Source organism: Neophocaena asiaeorientalis, unplaced genomic scaffold (assembly GCF_003031525.2).
Source record: "Neophocaena asiaeorientalis asiaeorientalis breed wild unplaced genomic scaffold, Neophocaena_asiaeorientalis_V1.1 scaffold149, whole genome shotgun sequence".
In the NCBI taxonomy this organism is placed as follows: domain Eukaryota; kingdom Metazoa; phylum Chordata; class Mammalia; order Artiodactyla; family Phocoenidae; genus Neophocaena; species Neophocaena asiaeorientalis.
In genome coordinates, this window is record NW_020174442.1 from 6,220,857 (window position 1) to 6,241,543 (window position 20,687).

At 41.1% G+C, this 20,687-nt stretch overlaps 1 protein-coding gene across 1 annotated transcript in view; it reads right to left on the minus strand.

Annotated features, from left to right (window-relative positions):
* SNCAIP (synuclein alpha interacting protein) overlaps positions 1-20,687 on the minus strand; it is a 79,340-nt gene that overhangs the window by 57,320 nt on the left and 1,333 nt on the right. The window contains exon 2 of the mRNA XM_024757150.1: positions 7,584-7,656. Within this exon, the coding sequence (XP_024612918.1) occupies positions 7,584-7,656 (73 nt within the window). The remainder of the gene's footprint in view (positions 1-7,583; positions 7,657-20,687) is intronic.

Genomic DNA, 20,687 nt, shown 5'->3' on the forward strand with positions numbered 1-20,687 from the left:
TGTATATGTATAACTGATTCACTTTGTTATAAAGCAGAAACTAACACACCATTGTAAAGCAATTATACCCCAATAAAGATGTTAAAAAAAAAAAAAGAAGAAATGTTCAAGGAGAGAAGAGGGGACAAAGATGCACTGTATTTAAGCTCTGCCACTGCCAGCCCTTTACATTATTTTTGACACTACTAGAGTTTTATTTTTAATTTTTCTATCACCCCCTGCTCCTATCTTTCCCCGCATTGACTTCATATCCTTTCTTTCAGAGACATAAGCAAAATGTTAATGGATTAAAAGCAGACAGAGGGGGCAGGTCCGCTTTCCTAAGTTCTGTGGTTCATTCAAAGCGTTGGCCATACACATTCTGCAATGGCAGAAAAAAGCAGTGGATAAAACTGCCCTTATGAAAACGAAAAATAGAACTACCCTATGACCCTGCAATCCCACTACTGGGCATACACCCTGAGAAAACCATAATTCAAAAAGAGTCACGTACCACAATGTTCATTGCAGCTCTATTTACAATAGCCAGGACACGGAAGCAACCTAAGTGTCCATCGACAGATGAATGGATAAAGAAGATGTGGCACATATATACAATGGAATATTACTCAGCCATAAAAAGAAGTGAAATTGAGTTATTTGTAGTGAGGCAGCTGGACCTAGAGTCTGTCATACAGAGTGAAGTAAGTCAGAAAGAGAAAAACAAATACCGTATGCTAACACATATATATGGAATCTAAGAAGAAGAAAAGAAAGTGGTTATGAAGAACCTAGGGGCAGGATAGGAATAAAGACGCAGATATAGAGAATGGACTTGAGGACATGGGGAGGGGGAAGGGTAAGCAGACGAAGTGAGAGAGTGGCATGGACATATATACACTACCAAATGTAAAATAGCTAGCTAGTGGGAAGCAACCGCATAGCACAGGGAGATCAGCGCTGTGCTTTGTGACCACCTAGAGGGGTGGGACAGGGAGGGTGAGAGGGAGACGCAAGAGGGAGGAGATACGGGGATATATGTATATGTATAGCTGATTCACTTTGTTATACAGCAGAAACTAACACACCATTGTAAAATCATTATACTCCAATAAAGATGTTTTAAAAAAAAATTGCCCTAAGACAGGAATAAAGACACAGACCTACTAGGGAATGGACTTGAGGATATGGGGAGGGGGAAGGGTGAGCTGTGACAAAGTGAGAGAGAGGCATGGACATATATACACTACCAAACGTAAGGTAGATAGCTAGTGGGAAGCAGCCGCGTAGCACAGGGATATCAGCCCAGTGCTTTGTGACCACCTGGAGGGGTGGGATAGGAAGAGTGGGAGGGAGGGAGATGCAAGAGGGAAGAGATATGGGAACATATGTATATGTATAACTGATTCACTTTGTTATTAAGCAGAAACTAACACACCATTGTAAAGCAATTATACCCCAATAAAGATGTTAAAAAAATAAATTAAAAAAAAAATTTGCCCTTATGATGACAACCGTACAAAAAATATGCCTCATGAAAAAAATACTAGAAAGAAATACAGCAATTTTGTTTTGGTAGCATGGTTAATTGTAGTTTTTACTATTTAAAAAAATGAATTATGTCACCTTTATAATTTTGTTAAAGAAAAAGCAAAAATACTTATTTGACTAACATTCTCATCTACATGCTTTACTGTATGTAAATTTTTACTTCAGTTAAATAGATTTTTGTCATAAATGTTAGATTCTTTGCTGCATCAGGGTGAAGTGTTCATTTTCTTGATTGAGATCTTAGCAAATGTGTTTCCCGAATCTTTGAGTCCATTTTATATTAGGTCACGTGAAATGGATTAATCAGCAGGCTTTTCAGTTTAAACTGCTATACCAACTTTCATGCTTTTAGCATGAAACCTTAATAAAATTGGAAACAGGAGGTTTGTACATTTAGCATCATCAGCTATGTCACAGCAGCGTCAATAGGATAAATTTCATGTCAGTGTATTATTTTCGGTGTTGGCCAAAATCCTTGAAAATCTTAGAAAACCATACATTTTCAAAGTTTATCACAAAATTTGCAGGCACAGGGCTAAAAGTATAGCAAATCTGCAATGTTTCTAAATATACATCCCAAACAGCTTTTACCAGATACTGAGTTTAAAAAGTATGATTTTCAAAAAAAAAAGTATGATTTTCCTTTACTCACTGTCAGACAAGTGATCGTCTCTACTATTTAGGTATTGAAAACCCTTCAGGATCTCTTCTCAAACACACTCCAGGGCCATTTATAACTGTTACATAACCGAGTTTCCCAACCTCAACACATCTAAGTTCTTAGATGCAAAGCTGCATTAATATTTATATGCTTTCTTTCATAAGAAAATTATACAATGAGCTGAGCAGATACATATTCTGAAAGAATCACAAGACATTTAAAGCACCATGAATTGAAACAAATGTGTATCTGAATGTCCAATTAATTAAAAGAAGCTCGAAGTCAATGAAATTGAATATGTTTGATTTGAATACCATATGTCGATTTAGTATTAGTCCTCATACGTATTTAGTCCTCATACAGAGAAAATATAGAGCAGAGTTATCACTCCCTGCCTCATGCTGTCCTCCTTTCCTACATGAGGAGCAGGAATTAAGCAGAGAAAACATGCCAACATTTCATAAATAACACCCTTTTAGAGGTGCAAATTTTTCACCCGTAACTTCCCTAATGCTAATCCTTGCCCCACTCCACTAGCCGTGCGTGGTTCCTCGGACTACAACTGCTCTTCAGTTGCTCAACTTTATAGGGACTCTGGTCAGCAGAACTGGTTTCAAATGCAGAACTCTGGACAAATTATTTGCCTTCTGTGGGCCTCAGTTTCCTCATCCATAAAATGGGTATAATAATGGTCCTCCCTCAGAGAATTATTTTGAGGACAAATAAGCTGTGCACAGAAGACCTGGCCTAATGCCTGGTATGCTGAGCACGTAAGAAATAACTGGGAGATCTCAGTAGCACCTGTGCAGCTCTAAGCACCAGCAAAGTTTGTTCTCAAGCTTCTAATTCCTAGTTCTTCCCCTCTCTCCTGCCTTCCTATGGTATCTGCACGTCCTTCACACTTGTTTTCAAAACTTCTTTTTCTCACAAAAGTTTAGGCATAGTGTAGTGTAATTGATGGCAAAGAGTTTAAAATATTATCCTTGTCAAGGGAAATACAGATTTTAATAGGAATCCGTGCTTTTGGCTAAAGGAAGGGCACTCCTAGGGCAGACTCGTGGGCGTCGGTGAGCAAGTGGAAGGTGCAGGAATGCTGCCCCAGGCCTCTGACAAAACACCCTGCCATCATCTGCCTTTCTCAGAGCCCACTGTGGAGCTGACCCAGGGCCCAGGGATGAAGTGGGTGAGCCCTAGGCTCTATGTCTCATAGAGAGGCTCCCAAGGGCCAACAACTGGGCTCATTTGCACTCCTGTTCCTCTCAGAACACTTTAAAAATAACAGGCAGGAAGGGGAGGCACAAGTCTTGTCTTTGTAGCCCAAGAGCGAAGGCAGGAAAGGTGTGTGCTAAGTCCTGAGGTGGATCTGTGTGGTTGACAGGTTCTGATCAGACCATACGGGGAGCAACCTCGGGTGGAGTTCTGGGTGCGCCACTTTTAAGAGGGATGCTGGTAAATGCGACAGCCGCAAGAAAGCAAGAAGCATGAGCGGGATACACTCAAAACTGTGGAGGGAAATTTTAGTTTGGAGAAGACAAAACCAAGGGTGACTGCCATCTCCAAACACTCAGTGGCACCCTTGCCCAGGAGGAACGGTCCTTCTCTAAGGTTCCCTAGGAAAAAGCCAGTTGTAAGGCATGGACATTTGAGGGACACTGATTTTGGCTGAACAAAAATTAAACTTTATGAATAGGCAGCTTTGTGAGACTGTGAGCTCCCTGTCACTCACGTGACAAAGTACAGGCTGATGACCCCATCAGGATAATAAGAGTCACTCCAAGGTCTGATGGACTTTGGACTACATTATTATTATTATTATTATTGGCCTTTAAAAATAGACTTATAATTAAAACATTTTCATTTAAATGTATAGAATAGTTGAAAGAATGAAAACAGTACAAAGAACACCTGTATACCCTTTACCCACATTCATCCCCTGTCAACACCGTACCCTTCTGCTTTTATTATTTGCACTTTCTCACTTTCTCTCCTTCTTAAACTAGATGATTTTTAGGGTCCCTTCTTCTACTGAGAGTTATGATTTTCGGCTTCTTTCCAGGTAATGGGATTTTAGAAAAATTGGGATCCTGCCGTGAGCGCTCTTCACAGAACTTAGAGTAAAATCTGAACTCTGCGTACCATGACCCTCAGGGCCCTGTAGAGTCTGACCCTGACCGGCCCCCTGGCCTCATCCTCATTTTCATTGCCCCATGCAGCCACATTGGTTTTCCTTTTCTTCCTCATCCATGCTAAGCTCATTTCTGACTCAGGGGTGCTGCGCTTGCCTTCACTGTTCCTCACTGGCTTTCCCATGGCTGGGCCCTAAGAATGCTCCCTGATCCCCCAAACCCCCCTCCCTCCCCATCCACTGTAAGTTACTCTATCACATGCCTCATGTCACCTCTTATCACTACCTGGAAAAACCTGGTTTACATCTTCATTTGCCTGCCTTTTGTCTGTCACCCCGCAGAATGTAAGTAAGTGCCGTTGAGAACAGGGCCTCGTCTACACCCTGCTTGTTACCCTGTCTTCAGTGCGTGCATAGGACAGAAAACACAAAAGTTATTTGAGGAATGAATAAATAAAAGAACAACTGGGTCCAAGGACATCTATCTAGTCAAAGACATGTTAGTACAGGATGGGTGTTAACATTCGACAACCTACACAAGACAGAAAGTGCCTAACAAACTTTAGAAAGGTAAAGAGACACATCTTTACCCGGTGGAGTATGTTCTAAGTCACAGGAGGTTTAAGGAAAACTTCCCCCAGAGGGTGCCCCATCCAGAAGAAGATGTGGACCCTTCTCAGAAGCCAATGTGTCTTGTGCCACCACCTGTTCGAAAAGACTACCATAAGGATGGAAACTGTGCAAGCGATCCTGGAGCAAACTCCTCCTAGGTTGTTGAAACAGGAAAGACTAAGGGGATGCGTTGCGGGTGGAGGGTTATTTCCACATCTGCATGCCCATGAAACTAACTGAGATTGCCTCAATTCTTTCAGAAATGGAGGGTGAAAACTTTACTCTGTTGAGATTTCTTTCAAAGCGGCTCACAGATAATTCTACAGCGGTGCTTTGGAGAGATTGATTTTTCATGTGTTCCTTTTTCTAGGATCCCTCTTGCTCTATTAGAAAGTCGTTTACCAACCTCCAAATGGTCCATCAAATTGGAGGTGTACATGTGATTCCATTAAAGAGGGCTGAGTCTTTCCCTCATATATCCATTTCCTGTCAGGTCTAATTATTGGTGATTACCTTGAGCACTGGATATTTGCTCTGGGTGAGTTTAAAGGCTTCTGAACTTGAAATTGGCCTCCTTCCCAACCACAGAAGAAACGTCTAACATCACCTACTGTGGAAGTGACTACAAGTCACAACACCTGGAGAAAATGGACTAAACCAGCCCCAGGAAAATTCTTTTTAAAAGCTTCGGTTAATTCACTTAACTTGGTAAGCAAGAGAAGCTATTTAACAGAGAAAAGAAATGTTCCACTTCATCGGTGAGGGAAAATGCTAGCTTTTAAAGTTTTAAAAGGAAAATATCTTAAAATTAAATTACTATCCCTAAGTCTAGCTATATGACAGTATATGTAATGGATAAGACAACAGACTCCAGAGGCAAACTTCCTGGGGTTTGGATCCCAGCTCTGTAATGTAACTGCTGTGTGACACTGGGCGAGATAATTTACCTCTCTGCTCTGTGCCTCAGTTTGCCCATCTATATAATATAAACATCTTAAGAGTACAATACTTAGCTCACAAGGATTTTAGGATTAATTGAGTTAATACGAGTAGAGGGCTTACAGCAATACCTAGCATGTTAAGCACTACTGAAGTGTTTGCTATTATGTCTTCTTTCTCTCTTGCCCCATCTCCAATTTAAAAGAAAAAAAAAAAAAGAAAGAAAGAAAATCTTTGTATCTACAAAGTACCTTCGGATACACCACCTAATTTTGATCCTAACAGTAGCCTGGCAACATTGGCAGAACAAGTTTCTTTTTTATTTTATAGATAATGAGTCACAGGCTCAGGGTCGTATAACCGATAGATGTCTGAATGCTGACTCAGATGGAGGTCTTCCGACTCTGAGGCCGGGGGCCCGTCCACTGCGTCTGCTGCCCTTGTCACTGATCACAGAGGTTTAACTTTGAACCTGGTGATGCCTTTTAAGGAGGCACATCCTGATAAGCCTTATGGCCAAAGCCTATGTTAACCCCATAGATACTTGAGTGCATTTGAAATAAGAAAAATTTTGTTTAAATGGAGGTGAATGAAAACTTTTATTTGAACTTCAAACTATCTTCTGTGATGTTTCTGACCCAAACATTGAAGCATTACTTTCACTCATACAAAAAAAAAAAAAAACCAAAAAAACAGAGATAAACAAACCTAGATAGACTAATTATTTTCGCCATCTCATCTAAACAAAATGTTGAAAGAAAACAAACGTCCCAAGAGAAAAGTAAATTAGCTTTGCACAGTCCTTTCAGTTCGAAAGGCCTAGAGTTCTAGCAGCTACATAGGTAAGGACGATCTATTTATTTTCAAACACAATACCCATAATTCTAGGGTTATCTTAAGTCTTCCATCAACCGTGGTTCTCAGGATTCTAGTTACTATCAGAGGTCCAGCTTTGGCAAGGTTAATGGTGATGCCTTAGAGTAATTACTTGGAAAAATAATAAACATCATTTCACAGTTTAATGCTATGGTATCATTCCCATCAATATCCTTTTTTATTTTCATTTTTGCCCATCACAGAGAGAAAAGCAGAGAGGCTTAATTTGATTTACAGAGGGAAAAACAACCCTGAATGTACTTTTTTTGTCAAGGGTCGGGGGTGTGCAGGGAGAAAAGGTCAGCCAGCTGGTTTTCATCTATACGCCATAATTCTCTGTTTAGTTTACACTATTAAACTCCAAAGCTTTGCTTTAATCTTAACTGTTACAGTATGCCTTACTGCAGATTCTATCATGTCGCATCCCTGATAGGGTTTCAGACTTTGGCAAAGCACCATCCCCCAAGCTGGTCCTTGCCATATGGGTAGTAAATGCATCCAACATTTTTTCATTGGCGCCTGCATCATTATGTTTTGTCACCAATGGTTTCTCGGGTTTGCAGTAAATTGCTGCGTATACTGTGGTTTGGAGCTGCCGCAATGATCGCCTACATTTATTTGTAAACAGCTGAGTCCTCATTAGGGCCTCCCTGTCCAGTTAGTCTTCGGAGGATGACCTAACATCTGTTTGTTGAGGGTCGGGGGTAAGTGGAGAAGCCATAAAAGAAAAAGAAAACAGAAAGCAGGAGCAACCAATGTGAGGGGGAAGGGATGCCAGGAGGAGTCCCCCCCACACTCTAAAAGGCAGGATAAGGAGAAGAGGCGGGGAGCAAAACTTACCTGATCTGTCTTCGTTTTGCGAATCACATCTTCGGCACAGTTCCGGGATGGTCTTGAGTGACGTGACTGAATACTGAATGGGAAGCCAGAGGAGGAAAAAGTGTAAAGTAGCAATTCAAAATAAGAGCATTACATTCACTCAACTGGCCAGAAAATCAAAACACAAGAAGGGATACTTGAGTACAACACATATCTCTAGAAAGTCTATCTAATTTTATCCTAAATAGGCTGCTTGGTGATCTGGCAGCATCCCAGACTCTACCTATAAGCATGTAAGGAGATGCAGATTAAAAAGAGGGCTGGACAGTCCTTTAACAAATAAGGTGGGGTGTATCCAGCAGACATTCTATCTCTTCTGCTACTTGTACAAGATGGAAGGATTTTCTGTCCTTGACATTTTCCAGAAGATGGCCATAATATTTGCATTCTGAATCCTAAGAGTGAATCTATGTGTGGAAAAAAAAAAGCCAAGAGGAGCCCCCAGCTTCCTGCAGCATCCAGGGCAGCCAGGAGCTATATCTCCTGGACTACAGAAATGTCCCTAATGGTGCTACTTGCCACAAATTTTACTGTAATCTCCATGGGAAATACCAGGATAATGCTATGAAAAGTGAGAAGAGCATGGTTCTGTGTTTGAAAGCTCATCTGTTTCATGGATAGATTAGTCTGAATTGAAAGAAACCACCTTGCAGGCTCAGTCCCAGCACCAACTCAGGGGCCGGCTATCAGGATAACAAATTATGACATAAAGGGGCATAAAATCAGCAGAGCGACAACAAATTTAAAATCAATAACTATGATGTACGGGGACGAAGTTTGATCCCAATCAAGCTTTCTTTGGAGAAGCGTGTTTTAAAACAAAATAAATAGGATGAACTCTGTCTTTAATCAAAGGCCAAATCAGGTCCTGTCTTCGATCATACTTTAATTCATAAAATACAGCTTTCTAAAAATAGTTTGCTCTGTACCTTTATGAAACAATGCTCTTATGTAAATGAGCATGGATTCCAAATGACTTCACTGTTACAAGAGTGGAAAGGGGATTGAGAAAAAACATTTAATCTAAAAGAAAAATGATCATGGGAAACTCATTAGGATTATTCTAGCATTACAAGTGAGGAATGTGTAATTAGGACACATTTGTCAATACGAAGGTGCTTTAGTTAGCTTGATGTTGACAGATGAAGCAAAGTGTCTACATTGAGACCATCCCACATGCCCCACCCCCGTGCTTTCCACCCAGCATCAGGACAGCAAGACAGAGGGAGGCGCAGTTGGACCTACTGTCAGTTCACCAATTGCACATCACAAACAAATTAAATTTCCAGTACTTCCAAGTGAAAAATGAAATCTCAGATGACTAATTAGAGAAATTACTCTTGCCTGTCTGATGCAATAACATCCTGTTTATGTCAGCCATTCCTCAGAGACTACAGGTGCTTTAGCAAAACGCATTCACATACTCGAGGGCGGGAGAACTGCCTCTTAAGCCAAAAATGAACTCCAAGGATTTTATTCCCCTTTTATATTATGCTCTTTGGGAGTGGGGGGCGTGTAACACAGGTATAGAAGGCATTTTTCTTGTTCCTAATAAGTTACCTTATGTTTCTGGCCAAGTACAAACTCTCTAAGGAAATCTGGTAGCTCCTTGAGACCAGCTGGTACAGGTTAAATAATTACACAGTTTGTAATTCAATTAAAATTGGGCCTTTTGTTTTGGTTGCCATGTGCCCCATGAAAGCACCCTTTGGCAAAGTCTTACCCTCGTTCCTTTTTTTTTTTTTCCTTTTCTTCCAAGGCAAAATTTTAGAAAGAGGAAATTTCAGATTGATTGTGCTTAAATATAGTTAATGATAAGTCCAATAAGTTGCTCAGTGGGCTTAATGATATGTATTTGACTAAACCGGGTATGCTGCTATCTGCATTTCCAGCCACATGCATCCTGTCACCTCCCACCCCAAAGTCAGACATGTCACAATCTACAATTTATTAGCTTCACCTTCAGCTCCTCCAATGTGACCTCAAAGGTCCACAGTACGCAATCACTTTTAATTTGATGAGGTTTAAATTTGAACAACCCAGGCTGCCTGGTTGGTGTAGGGACTGAGCTCCAGGCAGAGACTAGCCTGGCTGAGCCCCATCCGCTGCCTCAACCTGCATCACACCTGGCAGCTCTGCCTCTTGATCCATGGTCACACAGGAAGCCACCTTTGTGCGGGCATTCATGTTAGTAATTTGGGAATAATGCCATTGAAGAAAAAGTCAGGTGCTGCTCCTGGTCAGGGAAATAAAAAGTATAATAATCTAAGAAAAAGATGATGTGTAGGCCAGAAAATCAGTTTTGGATAACTGTAAGGGTATATGGAATGTCAAATTCAGCAATGACTCCAGTCTACACTGAACAAATCTACCATTCTTTACAAGGACACACATGAAAAAAAAATCAATTTGTAGGTTTCTTTCAGCAAGTACACTGCTCTTTGCATAGAAGATAAAGCTTAAGAGAGTGCTGTATAGATGGTTAAGTTGTGATATGAAGCGATACAGTGGAAACACACAATTCACAAAACGAACACGCAAAAAAATTTTCATATCTGCAAATCTGGGAATAACCAAATGACCCAGGAAGTCTCTTTCACAAGTGCATTGTGATACCATCTGGGAGCTGAAAGGGAAGACTTCCCAGGCCTTCATCCCAGTTCACAGGACAGATGGCCTTTTATAAGGAGCTGTTAGGTCGCCAGCCCACTGCATTCTCAGGACAATGGCCAGCTCCCAGGGTAGCAACTACTGTTATTTTAGCCTTAACAGAACCAAAGACCCATGTACCTTCCCTGTCTCTTGATCCCAACCCAAGCCTTTATATTCTGTTCCCTTGATTCCTGTTATCTTTGGGTGATAAGAGAGGAGAGGGGCTTGCAGATGGCTGAGAAGTATTATATTTCCTCCCTCTATGTTGCTCTCTAATTTATTCTTTTTCCAAACATCTTTCAGTGGAAACACCCTTTTTGATCCAAACTTCTTTTCCACTCCTCCATCATGCCTCAAGAAAAGCCCCTGCCAAAGGTTGAACAGTTGTCTCCGCTTCTTCAATGTCCCTGTGCATTCAAAGTTCAGTTCCCCTTCAGTTCCTTTACTCCGGGGGCCTCCTTGACTGCAATGCCTTCCTCCGGCCAGGCAAATGCCACTGCTCTGCAAGGACAGCTTGAGTTCTGCATTTTCTGTGAAACCCTGGCTGACTGCTTCAGCCCTTACTCACCTCTTTTTAAAATTAATTAATTACATTTTTAATTGAAGTATAGTTGATTTACAATGTGTTAATTACTGCTTACAGCAAAGTGACTCAGTTATATACACACACACACACATTCTTTTTCATATTCCTTTTTTTTTTAAGAGAAAAGAAATTTATTCCCTCACAATTCTGGAGGCTAGAACTCCAAAGTCAAAGTGTCTATAGGGCCATTCTCCCTCTGAGGGCACTAGGGGAGAAGGTTTCCTTGCCTCTTTTAGCTTTGGGTGGTTGTCAGCAATCCTTGGTTTTCCTTGACTTGTAGACACACCAGTCCAATCTCTGCCTCTATCATCACATGGCATTCTCCCTGGGTATCTGTGTCTAGATTTTCCTCTTTTTTTTTTTTAATTGGAGTATAGTTGCTTACAATATTGTGTTAGTTTTTGCTGTGTAGCAAAGTGAATCGCCACACACATACATATATCCCCTCTTCCTCGGATTTCCTTCCCATTTAGGTCACCACAGAGCATTGAGAAGAGTTCCCTGTGCTATCATATTCTTTTCCATGATGGTTTATCACAGGATATTAAATACAGTTCCCTGTGCTGTACAGTAGGACCTTGTTGTTTATCCATTCTCTATACACCAGTTTGCATCTGCTAACCCCAAACTCCCACTCCCTCCCTCTCCCACCTCCCATCCCCTTGGCAACCACCAGTCTGTTCCCTAGGTCCATGATTCTGTTTCTGTTTCATAGATAGGTTCATTTGTGTCACATTTTAGATGGATGCAACTAGAGATTATCATGCTAAGTGAAGTAAGTCAGAAAGAGAAAGACTCTTTTCTGCCCTTGATAAAAAAGCACCTCGCCTTGTGAAAGACAAGGCAAGGTGTTGTTCCCTTGGGCTGGGCTGTTGTTCCCTTGGGCTCTGCTGGCTTCCACAAGTGCCTAACGGAAAGGATGATATCCTTGACTTATACATATGCATGGCACACAATGACTTATTAACTACTCGCCTGAAATACTAAGCTGTACACACATTTGATTAATCCCTGGGCATAATATTATAGACGGTCAAAGGAGTTCTTTCATATACAGGTCGTAAGTGGCAATTTCTTCCACGCTTCCATACTTGCTCTAAAATTAATTAGCTTTCTAAAATGCAAATTTGACTAGGGTGCTTCTCTATTTCAGATCTTTCAGTGGCTCTGCACTGCCTGTAGGAGAAAGGCCACATGCCTTAGCATGGCACGTGCAGCCCTCCACGAGCTCAGACATCTCTCCCCATGGTCGTCTTCTTTTTTTTTTTGAATCTGCTTTTCTTCATCTATTTAAAAATCTTTATCCAAGTATAATTGATAAACTTTAAAGAAACTTCACATATTTGAAGTGTACAGTTTAATGTGTCAGCATATGTATACACCTATAAAATTATCACAATCAATATAATGAACCTATCTATCAATTCCAACAATTTCCTTGTGCTTCCTTGTAATTCCTCTTCTCTACTTCTCCATGACATTTTTCCATCCTCAGGGTACTTTAGTAACAGTAAATTTCTTGTGGCTCCCCCACTATATCTTCTCTGAGCCTCCCGGATGGAACTTGTCTCAGCTTCCAAAGTGTGGTGTCCAGACCAGTGGCGTTAACACCATCTAAGAACTTCGTTAGGAATTCACATTCTTGGGCCTCATCCCAGAAACTTTAAGGGCAGGGCCCAGGAATCTGTGTTTTCACAAACCGTTCAGGTGATTCTGATGCATAGCTAAGTTCAAGAACCACTGCTCTTTATTTCCTTATCTTGGGCATATGTCCATTAAAGAATCCATCATGTGACATTTCATCTATATGTTTACATAATTTCTTTCTCTGCTTCCTGAGGGTGTGGACAACATTTTATTTACCAAAGAAACTAGGTACTTGTTGAACTGAATGAATTCTCCTATTTAGCCCATAATTTGGGTGGCAATATTAATACTAATAATGGTAGTACTTAATATTTATAAAGCACTAATCTTAGAAAATTCCATAACTACCAGTCTAGCAATGTAATCATGCTATATTTAAAAGAATAAACACTTCTCATATATTAACAGCATGAATGCTGGCTGATGCCTTAGCTTTGTGTATAAAGACAATGGATTTGGAGCCAGAAGCTCTGGATTCGAGTCCTACTTCTGACATTTATTAACTCTGTAGTTCTGGACAAATAAATCATTTCCTATCTTTGGGGCTCAGTTTCTTTATCTAGAAAACACAGATAATCATAAGAGATAATGTAAGTGAAGTCAATTTGCAAGCTGTAAAACGATGTTAAACGTTCTGGTCTCTTCTCTCGACTCATTTTTCATGGGTGCTCCTCATCTTCGTGCCTCTCATGATTTGCAGCTCAGTACATCAAGATGTGAGAACTGATGAGGTAGGAAGAGGTGAGCCAGGTTCGGACTGGAAAGGAAAAAAGGAAGGACAGCCAGCCTGTCTCAGAACCTTATTTGGCTTCTTTGGTCCTTCCTCATCCAAGAGAACCCACGGCCAAGAGCAGACATTGAAACTTAGCTTCACAAACTACACAGAGCTGCTATGACGTAAGACAGTCCGACACGTCCCAGCTTACATCAACGTTGTCACTCTGCCATGCAAAACAGTTTGAACATGCGTGGGATTCATAATAACAGACTGTGATTTCTACATTGGGCTTTGGGGATCTCTGACCACCCTACATACTATTCGAGACTGAAAAGCTTTGGCCCTTGCTCCTGAGAAGTGCAGCCAGTTGGGTGAACAAGCAGGCGTTACTCAAACGGTCGTGAGCCACAGAAAATGAAAGAACTAGAATCCCGACACCTTTTCAAGCTAGAGACTTTTAAACAACTTAGGTCGCATTAAGTTTCCAAAAGAAACAATTAGGCCAGTCATCCGAACAACTATACTAAAATTCATTGTTTCTCACGTAGCTTTCCAAAATTCAAGCAGGCCTCTCCACAGTCACACAATAAAATGACAGAAATGTGTCCCCGCAAAGCTGGCAGTGAAAGCAAAGACACGCAGCTCAAGTGAGTTTCTCAGAAGCACAATACTTTCCTAAAATTGTGACCTCCTCTCCAATGGCCTGACCTCCCAATTCAGGAAAGGGGGGTCCTGACTTCATGCCCTCCCTAACAGATCAGGCTCTGTTTTCCCTTCTCTGAGGATGTGGTACTCACAGGGCACGCCTTCATCACGCTAGCTCGCAGCTTGTGCTCAGATCCCCTCCTCTCCCATCTCAGACTCAGGCTCTGCCCTTTTCTTCTCTTCAGCTACTCTCTCAACTTCAGCTCTCTCCTCTGATCCCATAAAATTAAAGAAGCACCCCTGCCACCTCAAGACATGCTGCCTCCTCAGTTGGCCGTGGGTGGAGTTTCCTGCTCCTGGGTTCACAGCCATCTGTTTTGAAAGAACTGCCTTGGTTCTTTTTTTTTTTTTTTTTTGGCGGTACGCGGGCCTCTCACTGCTGTGGCCTCTCCCGTTGCAGAGCACAGGCTCCGGACGCACAGGCTCAGCGGCCATGGCTCACGGGCCCAGCTGCTCCGCGGCATGTGGAATCTTCCCGGACCGGGGCATGAACCCACGTCCCCTGCATCGGCAGGCGGACTCTCAACCACTGCGCCACCAGGGAAGCCCCTGCCTTGGTTCTTGTCTCCACTTCCTCACCTCTGCATTCACTCCTCCAGCCACGACGACCCGCCATCTGTGCTATCACCCACAGGCACTGCTCTTCTTATGGCTACCAAAGAGTTTTAACTGGAAAATCCAGTGGCACTTTTCAAACCCTTCTCTTTCTAATGACCTATCTCCCACTCTGGACCACTTCCTTTTTTAAATTCTTTAAATCATCCCTCCCCCTCTTTTTAATCTCCCTTAGTTTTCTTCCTGTATCTTTGAAAACTTCTTTCCAGTCTCTTTTGTAGAAGCCTCTTTTTCCTCTCATCTCATAGGACATACATCTGCACAGTTCCTTCCTTGGAACATTCTTCCCTTTCCACATTCCATGTTTCACAGGTGACCTTACGGACTCCCACAGTTTCAACTGCCACCTTTACATAGTACAGATACTGGTGATCTACATGTTCATATAAGTATCCCAGTCTGATTTAAATATATTTCTTTCCACCATTCAGGCTCTATTAAAGAAAATTATTGTGAATAATACTCTTTTCAAATGCATTTGATTTTTGCTCTTGTTCCTTGTTTTTATCCTATGTTCCAAGAGGTACTTAAAAAATTAATAATCATCAAATCCTCTTATGCTAAAACACTGCTTGTGGTTGGTATTTGGGAAAATTCAGTAATTCGTTCTGACCATATTAAGAGTATGCCAGGAATGACTCTACTGTAATGCTACATATATTGTAATATGTGTAGTCAGCCAAAAGATTAAGATCCACATTGGTGAAGGTGATGAGAGCATAGTACTGAATGATCCTCACCTGCTGTGAGAAGTGCTCATGGATGGGAAAAGACGGGGGTGAATGAGGGTGGCCACAGGTGACCAAGGGACTGGGCAGAAGTCATTTTCAACACCGTGGTTACATACATGGATTCCAGAGCTAGACTGCACGTTATAGCCTGGCTTCACCATTTTCTAGCTAATTAAACTTAGTTACTCCATCTCTGTCTATCATCAGTTTCTTCATCTGTAAACAGGTACTCATGGTATCTACATCAGAATGTGGCTGTGAAGATTTTCAGCTAATAATGGAAAACATCAGGAATAGTGTCTGATGCATAGTATGTGTTCAATAAATGTTAGTTACTATTATCATTTAATTAAAAAGTATCAAAAATAAGCATTTAGAAATGAAGCCAAAATAATGGTAACTATTGAGGCAAAAATTACAAAAGACTTAGAAAAGAAAGTTATCTCACAGTAAGGCAGATAGACGGCTGGCTTTACATCTTGTTTGACCTCCATGATTGCCTGGTTTTAAATGTGGGCCAATAATTAATCACTACCAACATATAAAGACTGACTGTCAAGAATGGAGTTTGATATTGTGATTAAATGTAACCTACTATTAAGTTAATCTGGCATTTCATAATATGCTCAATCGTTATCATAGGGTATTGTAAACTCTGTGAGAGCACAGAACAAGTCTGTGTCATTCACGCCAAGCCTAGAACCATGCCTGGTGCACTGTAAATGTTGAATACATGCCTGTTGAGTAGACTGACATAAAATCTAGTTGTTCATAAATGGTAAATAGTTTGTATAAATAACCTGCATAGTCAATCTAATAAATGCCATGACTATTGGGCAAGATGAGGACGTTCAGGGCCATCTGCAAAGTGAGAGAACAGCAAATTAAAAAATCTGGCAGCTCCTCATTCTTCTTGGAAATCACTCTATCCATAAGGTTGCTCTCTACCACCTCAGGTAGAGATATCAGTCAGGTCCAAGATTCGGAGTCTGAGGACCTGGGTTCTAGACCTGGACTCTAAGAGTAGTTATGGGACATGAATTTACAACTCATTTTGCCTGGATTAGATTATTCCTAATTCCTTTCCTGGCAGCTATTAAGAAAATGGTAACACATATATAATAGTAGAACAAGTGTGAGGTTTTGGATAGTGGGGAGGCTGGAGAGGGGACCAATGAGAAGTAACTGAGACTTGAATACAAGATATTGCAAAAAGAATACTGAAAAATGTTGGGTCATTTTGAAAAGCTGATGAAACTAGATCCTACTGAGAAGCACTAAGAAAAGTTTAAATATAAGTAAGTTTAAAGTAAGCACGGTGATGGCTTGGAAGGGCAGGGCTGATTGACGGGGACGAAGCGAAGAAGGGATGGAGGCAGTCAGAGGCCACCTAAACGTCTTGGTCACATTCTAGGAAGCAAAGAGGAAAGGATAATAGGATCTTAGACCTATCCCTTGCTAGAGAGGAGGGGCAAGCCAGGTTCTCTGCACCTTGAATATCCTTCTAGTCTTTTTCACACCTAAAACTGGAACAGAAGCTGTATTCTTTACCCTCCCTAACTCAGCGTCTAAGTCCACTGTGATAAGCCCTACACACCCTTTCTCAAGGTCTCCCACTGCTGTGAAGCAGCTCTTGGTCAGAATGTAATGAAATCTGGGAAGCGTTAGTGGAATGACTTGAGCAAAAGGTAGTGCACACAAAACAGAGGGGGTCAGGTATTTTAGTGCAAGAGATGCCCAGTCTGTGGGATGGGAAAATGTAACTCACTGAGAGTGAGATTTATTTGCTGTAAGAAGTTATTTTTCTACCAGTGATTTAAGCACCTTAGGAAAATGAATCCACATAAGTCTGTGCTACTACTCTGGGTTGCAAGGGCTTGGGTCAAAGGGGATAATAAAGTGGAAGGACACTTATTTATCTTGATCTCATTTGATTTGCACAAAACATAGGCTATGCAATTTCCAAAACTGTCAACTTTCACCAAAGCCGCAGTCATGGTGACACAGAAAGGCAACAAAATTTCCTGTGCCGAGGAATTACAGCATTGCACTTAATTCTATTTATGTGTGTGTACACATATGTGTGTGTGTCTATTTACCTGTACATGTTTATATGTACATGTAGGTATTTGTATACAGACGCACATATATATATATACATGTATTTGTGTCTGTATTTAAATATGGGTGTGTGTGTTTACATATGTACATATACATGAATTTTCATACCTTCTCCACAAAATACAGGATGCTAGGTAGAGATGGATTATTATTGTTTTACAGATGGAAAAGTTGAGGAACAATAAAATTAAGAGACTTGCTTAAGTTCTCTTAGCTTGTTTTCATTTTATTTATTTACACTATATACCAACTCCCTTACTTCCAAAAAGCACTTTGCAATTGCTTCAATGACGGTTGGGGATAGTGATGGGTGAGATGACTGGTCCAGAGATGATTCTACTCAAACAAGTTGCTCAGAAGAGAAAGAGTAACACAGTCAAACAGTTCTGTATCGAAATCCTGGCCCGGCCACTTACCTACCTGTAACCTTGTGAAAGTCAGACTCTCTCTCTAAGTCTCATTTTTTCATCGGCCAAACAGGGGATAAAAATAGGGCTTGCCTCGCAGACTTGATGTGAGGCTTAAACAGGACCAGTGTTTAAAGAGTTCAGTCGGTGCATGGCATGGCCAACATTTGATGGCTCACGAGTGGAGCGCTCGCTGCAGTGGGTCTGTGGTTTGGCCTCTGCTTTATTCAGTCCTGTGTATAATCCTATTTTTGAGGACAGCAAATTGGCCTCTCTTCATAAAATAAATACATCACGGGGGACACTTCCCTGGTGGCACAGTGGTTAAGGATCTGCCTGCCAATGCAGGGGACACGGGTTCGAGCCTTGGTCCGGGAAGATACCACATGCCGCAGAGCAATTAAGCCCATGCGCCACAACTACTGAGCCTGTGCTCTAGACCCCGCGAGCCACAACTACTGAAGCCCGCGTGCCTAGAGCCCACGCTCCACAACGAAGAGTAGCCCCTGCTTGCTGCAAGAAAACTTGCAGGCTTTCTCTAGTTAGTGCAGCAATGAAGACCCAACGCAGCCAAAAATAAATATAAATAAATAAACAAATTAGAAAAAAATACATCATGTCTACCAAGAACCCTATGTTAAAATAATATTCCAGAGCATTTCTCTTTTTTAAGACAGAAAGAGATGGCTTCCATAGGAATAAAGAAGGAAATCTGTAAACACATTTGCAGTGACAGAAAAGCCCAACTTTGAACTCGTATGTTTATGTGTGTTGTCATCTCTCCTTCACTGATCCTCAGTTATTGCACAATGTTCTGCCCTTTTAGATGGCAGGGTTACAAGAATGTATAGTTTAAACTCTGCATTTTGCAAAAGATGAGCATTATTTTTGAGTCTGGGAAACTTCAAAATAATTTGGTTGCCTTCTGTGTTTTGTTTCATTAGGTAAAGGCAAAAAAACAGTTCTAGCTGTTTTCTGTACCAATATACAGCTTGTGTTTAAATTAAAACAAGAGCCAGGCTCACGACCAGAGGGGAGAATCATGAAACGGAAACCCTGTAATATGTAAAAAGGCTATCGCTGGAGAGTAAGAAGAGGAGTTTTAAACTCGGGCATCTTTTTTGTAAACATCTTGTTCAAATGTATTGTGCATTTTCCTTCCCCCTTCCTGCCACTAAACCAGGAAAGAAGCTTAAGGGCTGTCAGAAAAGGAGGTTTACAGAATCCTAACAATACAGGCATGTTTCTGGGAGACTACATTTCTTGTTATGCCAGTGAATTAGCAAAACTGAACACATAATGGCGTGGGTTTTTTTTTTTTCCCCCGTGTTAGCATCTGAATTGTCTCCGTTTAGCCCCTAAAGCAGTGGTAAATTTATTGTTCCTAGGTTACCTAAACAGACAGAGACCAATCACTTCAATATTTCAGAGGTTATCCCTACTGCTTTTCCCATGAAGACATTATGTAGAGCAATGATTCTGGCACATTTAAGGTGTTGGACCTGGATGAAGCGGAACTATTATAAAATAATCTACCATGTCACAGAGGTTGCCAGGTAAAGTAGAGTTTCTTTAGTTTTAAGTGGATTAAAATAGACCAGGATTGCCTATCCTCAGTACTGCCCACATTTTAGGCCAGATAATTCTTCGCTGTAGGGGATTTTCTTGGGCATTGCAGGATGTTTAGATGCATCTCTGCTCCCTACCCACCAGATGCCAGGAATACCTCCCCAGGTATGACAATCAAAAATGTCTCCAGGTATTGCCAAATGTTCCCCAGCGATGGGTAAAGCCGACCCAAGTACTGGGGCTAAAAGTTGATATTCCAAAGACAGCGCTTCTAAGTAGGTGGGTGAGCCCGGACAAGTTATGTAACATCTCCACACCTCAGTTTCCTCATCTGTAAAAGGAAGATAATAATACTCCCTACTTCACAGGATTAAATAAGATAATGCCTATCCCCTGGGAAGAGCTCAATGTTAACCATTATTATTATTTTAACAATTCTATGCAATTTCATTTTTTTTCCTTTCTGATTTCAGTTTCAATGCAGGTTAAAGATACAAACAATGGGAATCTATTTAAAGGGGGGACGTTTGAGTGCAGTTACACAATTACAGATGGAGATCTTTACTTATGTTTGAGTGGTCAGGTTATAGAAGCTCAAGTATTGCGTAATTTTGAATCCCAATTTGCTAAACAGCTTCAGTTATTGCTTAACATATTTTATTATCTTGCAAGTGGAGATTCCTAATTCATCTAAATTAAGGGCTGCTGCCAGATGACTCTTCTGTAAATATAACTGCTCTATTGTGTGTTCTCAAAGTCTTGACATGATGCCTGGTCTTTTCCCTGGAGTTCTTCCTTCACCATTGGTCATATAAATATTATTGTAGTATTCATTGAAATAATAACAAAAGCTACCATTTTTAAGAGCAACTTACTGTGTGCCAAGATAAGTGCTTTCCATATATTATTATTTCACTCAATCCTCAAAACAATCTTAAAAATGAGGTGGGTATCTCAGAGAGACGAAGTTACTGTGTTCCAGCCAGCAAAGGTCAGAACGAGGTTGGAGCCCGGACTGGTGCCTTCACAGCCTATGCTCTTAAAATGCAACTTCATTATCAAGGCTCACAGAGCTACCCTGAATTGATAATCATAACATATGCCCCTTTCTGAAACACATTCCACCCTACCCCCACCTCTCACATCATCATTCACTTTTCTTGCTTTTCCCCAGCCAGCTCAAAATACCTGGAGGGGAGTGGTTATAAAAGAACCATGCTCTGATCCACATTTAAGTCAAGCACAGTGATTTAAAAAGGGAGGGGGAGAGGGAGAGGGAGAGGGAGAGAGAGAGAGAGAGAGAGAGAGAGAGAG